The sequence below is a fragment of the Diadema antillarum genome, unplaced genomic scaffold (assembly GCF_040938485.1).
Source record: "Diadema antillarum isolate AM-2024a unplaced genomic scaffold, OU_Dant_1.0 seq00000893_RagTag, whole genome shotgun sequence".
In the NCBI taxonomy this organism is placed as follows: domain Eukaryota; kingdom Metazoa; phylum Echinodermata; class Echinoidea; order Diadematoida; family Diadematidae; genus Diadema; species Diadema antillarum.
Window position 1 is genome coordinate 716,866 of NW_027271756.1, and position 13,141 is coordinate 730,006.

Here is a 13,141-nt window from a genome sequence, read left to right on the forward strand (position 1 = left end):
TACACTGGCCACTGTATGTTTTCTTACAACGACACAGAAAACGAGAGAAAGTTATCGTCATATCAAATATAGTGGCGCCTGTTACTGTCAGCAGCCGAGACAGAAAACAAAATTGTCTCGACTCTTTCAAATCTCTAAAAATGCATGCAATATTAGAAGAAAACAGAAAGTGGAAGAATCATATAAAACCAAAGTCTCATAAGGTGATTAATGATTATATGCTGCATGGTTGGGAACTGCCTTACGTGGTGGTGTGAATGTAGAAGAAACGTGAATAACATTCAACAATCCAACTTGCAACAACGGTATAAACACGAACGCTCTTACGCACTATAAGCCAACCAATAGGTGTGTCCATTAAAATTTCCGAAATCGTGAATGGAAAACGATAAACGTGTCCGTATGCATTTCCCGGCAACGTAAAAAAAAAAGAAAAAAAAAGACAGAAACTAGGAACATAAGAAAGATGATAATGTTACCATAAAATTAAAACCGCTGAGAAAAATTGATCTGCTGCTTCTACATCGTCCCGTTTAAGCCCGAGTATTGACAAGCTGACAGCGTCGAGCTCTGCGGTACGGGGTAGCTCACGCCGGTCATACTCTCGCAGTGTTGCTTTGCCTTCAGCCGCAACGAAGCGATGCTGTTCGAGCACGGCTCTCTGTACACGTAGGCCGGCGCACCTGGCGCAGATGCGTACGGGTAGCCGGGCGCTCCAGCGGCGGCAGCGGCAGCGTTGTTCAGAGAGTTCAGTTGCTGGCCGACACCGTTAACCGGCGTGGCCGCAGAGAAGGTCGAACTGATAGTGGTCGGTGGGTTGAAACACATCGGTTGGCTGGTCATCGACAACGGGTTGACCGTGTTCAGCGACCAGGCGAAGCTCTTCGAGCCGAGTGGGTTGGCTGTTTTGGCTGCTGCCCAGTTGTTGTAGGAGTAGCCCGAGTAAAGACCGTCATCGAACGGCTGCATCAGCCCGTTGAAGCCGGCTCCCAGTCCGTTCTTCAGCTCGTTCATCTGATTCCGCTCTCGTTTCCTCCACTTTGCGCGTCTATTCTTGAACCAAATCTGCAAAGAAACAAACAAAAAAGAAAGAAAAAAAAAGGTAAACGACGTCCGAAGAGTCCATAAACTTACTGCTTCTTATCTCGCATGCACACTATAGATCGATAGTAAAGGATATTACATAGCAGCCATTAACAGGAAAGATGTGTACTCGGCATCCATGAATGTGACTGCGAATTGTGACGTCAAACATTGCCGTTTTGTTCGCAGACGCAAGAGAGTTGGCTTGAATTGGAATGTTTGTTGCCCTACACATGGTGTTACACCTCAACAGAAAATCAGAAGTTGACAATTCACGATTTGAATCATCATTTTCTATGTTTCTATCCCCTCCTCCTCCCCCCCCCCAAAAAAAAAAACCAACAACAACCCACCACTAACAACAACGCTCAAACACACACAACGTAAAGAAAATATCACTTTCCGTATTACCTTAGATTCCATCTGTGTCTCTTTCATATTGTATGTATCGTCAGACACTGAATTTATGACTATGTGTATATATATGACAAAATGTAAATAATAAAAAGGATACAAAACGATTGAAGCGGTATTCATTATATCACAACAAATAGTGAGCTAGAGGATTTAGATGTATGGACGCCATGTGCAGTCCTGCCACCATTTTATTTAGAGTATATAACTGAATTTAATTTCATGCTGATATCACTGCAGTATAGTATAAAATATGAGAAAAAAAGAACGTCCACATAGATACGGTGAAAGAGAGATAGATACTGGTCTCTGTGACTGTCAGAGAAATACAAAATGACAGAATCTTGCATTCTACCATGCACATACATATACGCATACATTTATAATTACATACACATTGCGTTTTGTGGAATATGCTTAGTGTTCGCTATGTGAACTCGTATGTAAATCGGAAAATATAATATATATGCAAGGATTCACATTATAGTGTGTGTGGGTTTTTTGTGTGTGTATGCTTGTGGGAAAGTAAAAGTGTGAACAGACTTTAATCATATGGATATCTGTATGGAACAAACAATGAAAGTGATCATGAATCAAATGAGGCACACAATACTTCGATAAAAACATATCATGCATATGTAGATATGGAATATTCTGACACAATGTTGTTATACAACCAAGAAAAAAAACACAACAAAATGTGAAGGCGTGCTGCATTACATTAATAACATGAATGTAATAATCACGGTTCTTGTGTTAATTCGCCCTTAAGAAAAGTTTTTGTCCGTCTAGAAAAAGAAAGACATGATTATTTAATATCTTATTTATCAGGATTTGTGCTGAAGAATTAGAGCATGGTACAAGATCAATTACACACACAGAGAACATTGTGCTTTCATGAAAATTTGTATTCACTGTGTGCTGTTTATTTTCTAGTATATCTGATCAAGAACGGAGGATGATTAAACAGAGTATAGAAAAATATAGACCGCTTCATCAACCAAGAAGAAATGAAATGTGATTACCAACATCATCAAGAAGTACGATGGTAGCAAAATCCATGCACATACAAGTACCAAGCACCAGGTACAGTATAGTGCCCATGCACGATTATTTTTGCTGATTTTTTTTTCTCAATTTATTCGTCTTCGTTTTCAAACATGTTTTTCAAACATCCCGCACAAGCTGTTCCCTCTCATCCCTATTATTATTATTTTTTTAAAGTATGATTTTTGGATGTCCTCATTACAATGTTTACATGTGCTTTAATGGATTTGTCTCCTTTCTCTTTCTTCCTCCCCTCCCCCATATATATAAATATATATATATACCTATATATATATATATATATATATATATATATATATCTTTGGAATATCTTTATTTTTTTTTCTAAAATGCGGCTTTGATGCGCATTTTAATTCCATCGAGCTTCTGAGATTCAGTATCGTGTCATATTTCGTGATGCTATTTTTGCTATCACAATATTGTGTTGTAGTTAAATCGGAGCATTGCTGATAATGCATCAATAAACATGTGTTATTACAACGTTGTTGCGATTATTGGTAAAGAATTATAATAAATAGGCTTGATGTTATCGATTTATGTCAAATGGGTTTAATGCTTCGTGATGAAAATATCCAAGAAAGGGTCAGGTGATTTTTGTTTATAAAAATCTTTGTATAGTGTTACCGATAAGTCTATTCTAAATGACACAAGAAATGTCAAACTATAGGCCTTGGGTTTAAAAGCTTCGAAAAAATTGAAATTATATAGAATTAGCGTCCCTTCAGACTCAACAAGAAACAAATCTTTGCCAACTCCCTGTTTTAATTCAATTTGGAACAAAAAAGAAAAACGAGCTGAAAGAGGAAGAGATAGATAAATGGATATATAGATAGATAAGCGGATAGATAGATAGATAGATAAGCGGATACAAGTAGTTAGATAGATAGATAAGCGAATAGATAGATATCATCATATTATAGAGAGAGAAGGACAGGTGAGCTCAAATGATAACGGCTAAACTGGTGGATAGCTGTGGTAAAGCGTTATTATTTGCAAGGGAAGAAAGAGGTGTGGAGAAAAGAGCAGTGGATAATATGACAAGATGAATCTAAAGCTTCAAATCTGACGCATCATCAGCGAAGAGAGTAGAGAAGGAAAAGCAAATCCGACGGCAAATTTTCCATTTTCCATTTTCCTCTCACAAAGCTGACTCCGGCATTCTGACGTATACACACGAACCCGCACTCCGCGGAAAGGGATAGAGAAGAAAAAAAAAAAAAAGAACGAGAAATCCGCGCCGGAGATTGTGACGTTAAGTTGTATAATTTCGAAAATAGTCATAACTTCCCGCTCTGCCATGACATCGTAATGACTGAGTCAGAATGCGTACATAGCTGGCATGCGATTGACGTTGAGTGTTTACCTGCCTGGCCAAATGTTTTCTGAAACGCGATACGAATGACCCCTGTACGAGGAAAATCCCGCAGGCGCCGACAGGGTTTCGCGTATTGCGCCGGAGCGCGGGGAGGATCTTTCGCCAATAATTGCGTCTGTCCACAGCCCGCCCGCGCTCGCCCGCACTCTATAGAGCTATATCCACCGTGCATGTAGCGATCTAGTTCATGGCTAGGACACGTTGGCAAGGAGCTGCTCGTATTTTCAAACTACTGTCGCGTTTCCGCAAGAGCTATTTCCTACTTTTTGAGGGGGGAATTTATGTCTGTCAGTAGTAGTAAAGATTAATGTGATGTCATCTAATTTTAGACATGAGCCATATTATTATCAAACTGTGTCTTCATTCGCAGACTCTGATTTTTTCTCCCCCAGTATTTCCCGAGACTCAACATACGTTCCCTTGGACGGCTATATGCTACACGCAGACAACAAGAAAGACAGCTGTAAGAACTAAGACGAATACGACGGACTACAAATTTGCAGACAAGCATTAACATTTATTTATCACTTTTTATGTCTGCAAAATTTACGATCCCTTTCATCAATAATCTATGAGCTAGGTTACTCGGGTACAGACCCCAAAGACCGCTAGTCTGTATGTAGCGAAAGTAGAATTGCGGTTAGCTTATAAAAAGGAAAATTTCCTTGATGGTGCAATATCAGTGAAACGATGTTTTGTTAACATTTTACAATGTTTCAACAACAAAGGAAAACAAACATGATGTCTTGCAAGGGTGTGTTCTTTATACTACAATGGAAAATAGCTCAAGTATGATTGTATGAATGTAGCTGTATACCCGCGCAAAGACAACGACTTCTCGCTGATTGTGAACTTAGGATATTTCATTTCTTTCAAATTTTAATCTTCCCACTGAATTCATCATAATCATGCACCAGCCTAAAATCAGTTTCATGCTGCTAGCGACTAAGATAAAGTCCTTTGTTTTTGAAAGTGGTTTAAATGAAACTTGTGATTATTATGATCTTATAATTTTGCAAGAATAATACAATTAACGATAATGACGATAATTATAGTTATGATTATGATACGCATCATCATCATCGTCATCAACATTATCATCATCACCATCATAATCATCATCACCATCATCATCATCATTATAGAAAATGACTGAAAAGAAAGAATGTGATTAATCACTATTTATTACATCCACTGCAATTGTAGTTGTGATTTTTGCTCCCATGAAATGCGATAATGAACACAGATAATGACACTAAAATCAGTGCATGTGTTGAAATTCATAAATGGAATTTTAGTCGCAAAATATACCTAACAAAGTTCCCGATCCATTTTTATGAAAAGCTCTATATAAGAACCGGACATTTGTACTTCTTATTTTCACTTGACGGCGCCCATGCAGAACACAAGTATCTAAACCAGATGCTGTTTGACAAGCTTTATGTATGGCATTACAATTTGAACTATCACTACAAGCCTTTTTTTTTCCTTGTCAGGGCCCCTTAACTAATAAATTTCTGAACCAATTGAAAAATCAATTGTAATAATTGTTCGGAGGTGACGCCCAGTAATTGGAACCACGTTCTGACACGTCCATTAGCTCCTTAGTCCTCCCCCTCTTCGTACCCATATCCCCCCTCGCCTCATGGCTGGTGCTCAACGCTAGGGAAGTCCGATCGAGGCATTAAGCCGCACTTCGCCTCGCGGCGGATGCCGCGGAAGAGTTGGCACGTCTTCCGCGCGACTTTGCTAAATTTGGCTGGGAAATATGGACTGATACGTGCCGCTGGATCAAAGTCTCTTTGAAGCAAAGCGTCTGTAAAAGGCCAAAAATTCATTTGAATCCTACTCTGCAATCTGCATCCCATACCACGAGCGCGATGAAAGACATTCTCAAATTTTAGTATATTAATTATATATTTATTTTGCAATTTTATGTAATATATAACGCTTCCATATTAAAGTTCTGAGAAATATCTGTTATGGTACAATTTAATCGGAATACTTGTCATTGTATTGTTGAAAAGCAGTAACTCCAATCTGCACTTGAGTGACATTTTGGTCAACTCTAAAAGAATCCGCTATGACAAAGACAAACTCATGCGTTGTAGGGAAAGTTTTGAAAACTAAGCGAAAAGAACAATTGTGTCTTATAATATGCTGGCTTCTTCTTAGCCTCAATTTCCGATTTTTGAGAGGTAATGACCTTTTTGTGAACAGTTTTTTGTGTGTGTTGTTCTGTGGATATACATATATACAGGCAGCTGCTTTTTGAGCGTGAGAAAGATGTGATTCGACACTTCTTTCTCGCTCAGGTTGAGACCTTGGGCGAGAAAACAAAGAAGTCGAGGAAGTTTGACACAGGAAAGATAAGCTTGGAAAGTGATGACAGATACGAACGGAAGAATAAGGTGCATGGCGACTTGAGAAGAGAAATCGGCTGTGAAATTCTCTTTTGTCCAAAGTCTTCTGCTTCTCCTCTCACTCTTTCTTTTTGGTTTCGTTTTTAAGACTGCTTTAAAAAAAAGAAAGCGTTAACGGGGGAAAGAGTCTCTTTACAGCAGAGTCATATAGTTCACAGTCAGTTTTCCTGAAGAAACAGAGATTACAAATCGGAAGCAATCATATTTTCATTTGAAACCGTTGATGGCATTATAAGTCCCATACATTTCCTTTGATGTCGGTGAGAGGTGAGTAATACGAAAAAAAAAAAGTGAGAAGGACCAAGACCGAGTGTTGTGTTTACAAATTTTAATATGCCTATACAATCACTTTTAAACCGCAAGCAGAGATATGGAAGGAACAGAGATAGATCTACATTATTATCAATGTACGCACTGTATTGTTAATATTTGTGTTTGGTATGTGCTTGCATTGTCATTTAAGTCTACAAGCAAGGGTTCTCTTTTTAGGTGCTCCGAGTATCCTCTCATTTCTTTTTCGATTTGTAGACATCTGCAATAATATTGTATACAAAATTGCAAATTTTATTGATGTCTTTTGAAGTACAATATTATATTTTGAATCAACTGCTTTATTTTCCTGATGTATAAGGAATGAATATCCCAGCCACTCGGGTCTTCTGATAATTGACTTTAATTAGTATGACATTTGTTCGTTTGTCTTTTTTTGTTGTTGGTAATATTCTCAAGTTTTGAGAATGTACCGCAGTTAAGACCACTATCTGGTAGACAAGTATGAATATGAAGTAAGCTATGAAATCGACTGATACTTAACGAAATTTTTATTTTAGATTTCAAAGGCTGGCACTACCATGCGACACTTATGCTTTTAATTGAAAAAAAAAACGTGAAAAGAAACACATGGTATTGCAAGATGTAGTAGTAGTAGTAGTAGTAGTAGAAGTAGTAGTAGTAGTAGCAGTAGTAGTAGTAGTAGTAGTAGAAGCAGTAGTAGTAGTAGCAGTAGTAGTAGTAGTAGTAGCAGTAGTAGTAGCAGTAGTAGTAGCAGTAGTAGTAGTGGTAGCAGAAGAAGAAGAAGAAGAAACTAAAGTATTTGAGCAAGTGATTTTATAAGTAGATGCAGACTTTGTTCTATAAGGGTTTCGAGGGATGACCCCAGCCTCCTTCAGAGCTCTCATCACTTAAATCGCTGTTCACCATCATCCATCTTTCGAGTGGACGCTTGTGAACTTGTGGTAAACTTTGAGACTACTTCCCAGCACAGCAGTTTTTTTTTTTTCGCCTCTTTGAATTCAGCGTAAATGGAAATAGGTTTTTAGCGAGCAGTTACGAATAGCGGGTGTATTACCGTCACTAAGTCGGGTTATTGTGCGCAGGATTCACGCGCATAATACGAGGCGACCGCTTTAACGCGGTAAGTGGAGCATCAAGCTATAAATTACCAGCCTTAAATGCTTTTTATTCAAACTAAGAGTTCGTGATCCTTGCCCTGGTTTTTCACATAACTCAACCAAAGCTGGAGCGCGGGCAAATCCGTAGAGGCATTCACTTTGTCAAAACATTAATCAAATAAATCTGGGGGTCTTAAGTGAACAAAAAGGGGGAGAAGAAGAAGAGGAAGAGAAGTATATTCGTCCTTTGTCTGGTACACAACGGGTGGCGCATTTGATGGATATACCTAACAAACATTTAGAAATAATTTTGATGCCAAAGCGATTTAATGTCTTTCCATAGCAAGCTGTCGACAAAGTTGGTGAATTTTTGTGTTTGTTAATCTAGAAGCAAATACGAAGCAGAGGGATGAATGATGATTCTTAAACACGATGTAAACATCCCTGAAGAAGAAGATACTCGAAAATCTTTATGTAATTGCTGTAAAAACTAGATGCTTGTTAGCATACAGTTAAGGCTATTAATATGTGTCTTCACTGATTAGCAACGGGCAGTATACCTCAAAGTTAATAGAGTTGTACTCTGCCATTAAGTTTCGAACTTGCATCACCAATGCAGCAAGCATCCGATGGTTGTGGCATAACTTTAGAGTTTGAGATTACCTTAACACTCGTAAACCGTGTACAACATCAATTACCATCATATGACTATGCAAAATCAGATGCTTTTAGAAAAGTCATCAAAGATGAGCAAAAATAAAAGAATAAAGTGGAATAAACTAGCAGAGATTATGTGTCTATTCATGGCAAAGTTATGATTAATACCAGGTCAACATCATATACCTTTATCTGTAGCATAAATACATATAATGCACAAATAGATTTTTTATATACTTTAAATCACAATATGAATGTGTGTGTGTTATATATGTGTTTTGAAACAATCCTAGAGAACGAAGAAGACGACGGTCGCACAGACTCTGTGCTAGCAGAGGGTCAAAAAAAAAATCAAATTTATCTGTCAACATGGTGCCGTAGGCACGCGCGGAGAGCGGAACCGCATCCCAGAAAGACCCGCGCGGTATTCATTACCGCGCGTTCTGCTCAATTTCGCTCGAAAAAGGTGACAACATTCGGTCGGCCCGCCCGGGCTACAAAACATACTGCTCGCCCCTTCGAGCGACGTTTCCCCTTGGCGAAGGTCAATCGCCTATTGTCTTTCCATCGTGGATTGCAAGAAAAAAAAAAAGGAAGAAAGAAAGAAAGAAAGAAAGAAAGAAAAATGCTCTGGAGAATAACTATGTTTCTATGGCAACCTTTAGATTGAATATTACATGTGTTGATCTATTGCATGAAGAAAAAAAAAAAAGAAGTGGGAGAAAAATTATTCACATATATCATATATATATATATTATTTGCCGATGATACAAATGTGTTTTACTCACATGCTGACCTAAACCACCTAGTTGCTACTTTGAACAATGAATTACCGAAATTATCTAGATGGTTTAAAAGTGATATACTGGCACTTAATTTAAGCAAAACTAATTTCATTCATTTTAAATGTAAAAAAGCTGATCTACCAGAATATACTGTCGATATACTGTTTGTCATAAATGACATGTACATGATCCTATCTGATGTAACGGAATTAAGCAGAAATAAATCAAATCAAATCAAATCAAATCAAATCAAATCAAATATATATATATATATATATATGAAATATTATATTATATAGAACGTACAATTGTAGTCCACGTGTTGGTGCAATAATATCAAAAATAAAACAAAAAACAAGAACACTTGAGAAGGGGCGAATCGCTCGAAAATTTGTGTGCCGAACAAAAAACAAACAAACAAACAAACTGTTGGTAATGACAGCATGAACTTGGTTTTTGTTTTTATTTTTTATATATGTGTATACAGAATAGATAGATATAGATAATTGGATGTAAACGAGTAAGAGAAAAAAGAGTTTTTAGTTGGATTGTAAGATGGACGAGTGTTACGAACAACATCCGACAAGTAATGTTGTACCATGGATACACAATCTAATGGTCGTACTCAATTGACAGAGAGAATGTGTGCCAAACTCTGTCGCAATGGATTGTGATGACGTCAAAACAATACGGTAACATTGACAAGGTAAAGGCATGATTATGTCAAAAACGCGCACGGCGCTGCGCGCATAATATCGGCGGTTGCGATAGTTGTTTTTTTGCTGACTCATTGTGTGTGCTTTGCCTGCGAATGTCTACGAGAAAGCTTGTCCACACCTTTGTTGCATATCTATATGTCCCCCTCCGAAATCGCAGCATCTCTCACACCTCATATCATTTGATATTCATTTCATGTTCAGCGGCGCATAATTGTAGCTGTAGGGACAGTTTCGCAATTGAGATCTGGGCACGTGACCAATGTGATTTATCATCATCGTTTTGCAGACGACATTCTCCCAATATCATCCGTCGATGTCCGCGTTGCGTCTGCAAACGCCAACGTTTGTTTCTTGTTAAAAGCTTGTCTCCACGTCTATTCTCTGTTGAAATGGATGTGTCTAAACCGTTACTCGAACGCCTTCTTTTCTTTCTGTTTTGTCTTTTCTTTTCCAACTCTGTAAGGCCCAACGAGGCACGACAAGGGAACACTAGATCACTCCATTGCTCGAGGTGAAACATATGGGAGGAAGGGCGGACACGCGGGCAATTTGGTGAGCACACGATTTAACACGTTCGGTGTTAGTCGTTTCCTCTGCGAATTTGCAAATGACACCAGCTAAGAGGGAGAGGGAACGAAAGAGAGGGGAGGGGGAGGGGGAGGGGCATGCAGCGAGAGGGGGAAGAGATGGAGAGAGAAGGTTGTGAAATGAGGTCAGCCTAACTAACTTCTAGAGTTTGACTATGAGAAGCAAATATGAAATCTTGAAGCAAAAGGACCTGTCGAGTGACTAAGCTGTTCTTCACCAAGCAAGCTCACAGGTTTCGCAGAGTGTTCAAGATGATTATGAACGAGGATTTTTGCTACAGTGTGGTTGCATAGCGATTATTTAAAGTAAACGTAATGAAAAAAAAAATTGTGTATCTATTTCAGATTCCAGCCAACAAAGAATTGTGGTAATGATTGAAGGCGAACTAACAAAAACCCCAAACAAACAAACAAACATTCAATCACCCATCCGGATCAATGTTTTAACCTTTCATTGTCGACGTTAAGTAATGTCTCCAAAATTTGAGAAAAGATTATGTTCATGGAGACATACATAAAGAAATACTGGCATATTCAACATTAAAACCTACTAATATTTAGCTGACAGGCCACAAGAGTAGGTCTACATTTTCAACAGATGCATGCTAATAATCATTAAACCGCATTCACTCATGTAAATCCTCCATTTTATAGACTGCTCTTAGGTCTTCTTATTTTTCATGTATACATGACAGTATATATTTCATGATTCATATTTTCTTTTGTTCTGCCCGCCTTTGTCACCTTCCTCGACGAATACTGAAGAAGTGCATTGAATATGATACCAAGAAAGATAGGGTATACGTATGCCTTTCGTAATCCATATTTATTGGTTCACAATGTGCACCCTGAAACATTTTATTTTCCCTCTACCTTGTCTGATGTCAATCGTTTCCGATTGTAATTCTAGCCTTATTTACTGCTTTATCACATCATTTTTGAATTGATGAATCAAAACAATCAACTTTATTTTCATTCTCGAGAGAATATAATATGTAATAATTGAAATTGGTCATATAATTGAGTAATATACAGAAAGCAAAAATGCCGTTATGTTGATGTGTACAATAAACTATACAAACACATACACTAATACATAATTTTGTGAAGAAAACAACAACGGACGTGCCTGTAATATGTGGGTTCCTTAAAAAAATAATTACGATAAGCTTACAGCTCCAAAGAATGCGGAAGAGAGAAAAAAAAACGCCTAAAATATTTTTGAAGATAGGTGTGACTTATGCAAATTCTGTGATTTAGTGTTGATTCCTATCTGATGTCTTTAAAAAAAAAACAATTTTGTCTTCGATACAAATTATGTATACATATACATTTGTCTCTGTCTGCCTGTCTCTCTATACACATATATATTAATATACTTATATGTTTATATATCCATATACTTATATAATTATACAGTTACATATTAGTATATCTATATATTCATATATTTATATAATTATATATATTTCATTTAATAGTATTTAATTTCAATATCTCTCCTCGCTGCCCCCACCCATTTAACCTCTTTCTTCCTTTCACTGTAATGCTCTCCCCGCGCCCCTCACTTTTTTCTCTTTCTCTTCTGAGGTTTGTCATACGAAGAAAATGAACTTCATAAGGCATAATCACGTGAGCATGCCGAACTGCCATATACCAGGTCTGTTCCAAGACCCGAACGGTTTGATAATCATCATTACCATTCTCTCAGCAACAATCAGGAAAATATTTCTCGACCTTCTACATAATCCAAAAGAGCTACGAGAACGGGCTAAACACATGGAAAACATATTACAACCATGGATTAGGCTCGCTTGGGGGGAGGTTTCCACTCGAGTTCGCAGGAGATTAAGGTGCAACCAATTAGCTCGGGCCAACGAAGTCACGTGTCGAGAACGACATTTTTTTCGAATATGTAAAGAGGAAAAAAGAAATTCTGCAGAGAGCGCGTTCTCAAGAAATGGGAGAGCAGTCTTGTTAGACCAAAAAAAAAAAAAAAAAGAAAAGAAAAGAAAAAAGCTTGGAGATGACTTGGCGCGGTATCACTTTAAGTTTACCCTGAAGTGACATCTTGTGGCAGGGGGAGGGGCTCGACAAGATAAGATGACATTGTGACATGACACATAACAAATGGAAGGAGAAAGAAGGAAAATGAAGCGGAAGAACGTCAATAGGCATATTAACAACGACATGTCGGAGAGCGGCGGGGTTTAGAGGAGGTGGGATGGGGGTAGGAGGGGGGGGGGGGCACAAGCACTGATTATGTCTGGTTCTTGGTCATGGACTTGACATTGCGCCCTAAATAATGCAACGTGAAATCAGCGAAGTATGGTGGGGGGGGGGGGTAGGAGAGTTAATAGACTGCCTTGTATACAAGTTACTGAGGATTTCTTATTGGTAGGCCTATATGTTTTCTTGACATTCTCACGAATACCGAACAGGAACAAATGGTCGAATGACTTATGGAGAAGAAAAACATGAACGTTTTGCACACTCACTCCCTTATACTTAAAATTTGATATACATTTTACATATCTGCGTCATTCATTTAACTGTGACATATCAAGTATTACTTCCTCAACGTTTTCCCTTTTCTAGTCTTTGACACACATGACAATAGCGTTTGTTCGTCTGGCTA

At 38.1% G+C, this 13,141-nt stretch overlaps 1 protein-coding gene across 1 annotated transcript in view; it reads right to left on the reverse strand.

Moving 5' to 3' along the window:
* Positions 1–519: 519 nt before the first annotated feature.
* Positions 520–13,141, reverse strand: part of LOC139740978 (pituitary homeobox x-like) — a 43,221-nt gene continuing 30,599 nt past the window's right edge. The window contains exon 3 of the mRNA XM_071651563.1: positions 520–1,065. Coding sequence (XP_071507664.1) covers positions 520–1,065 — 546 coding nt within the window. The remainder of the gene's footprint in view (positions 1,066–13,141) is intronic.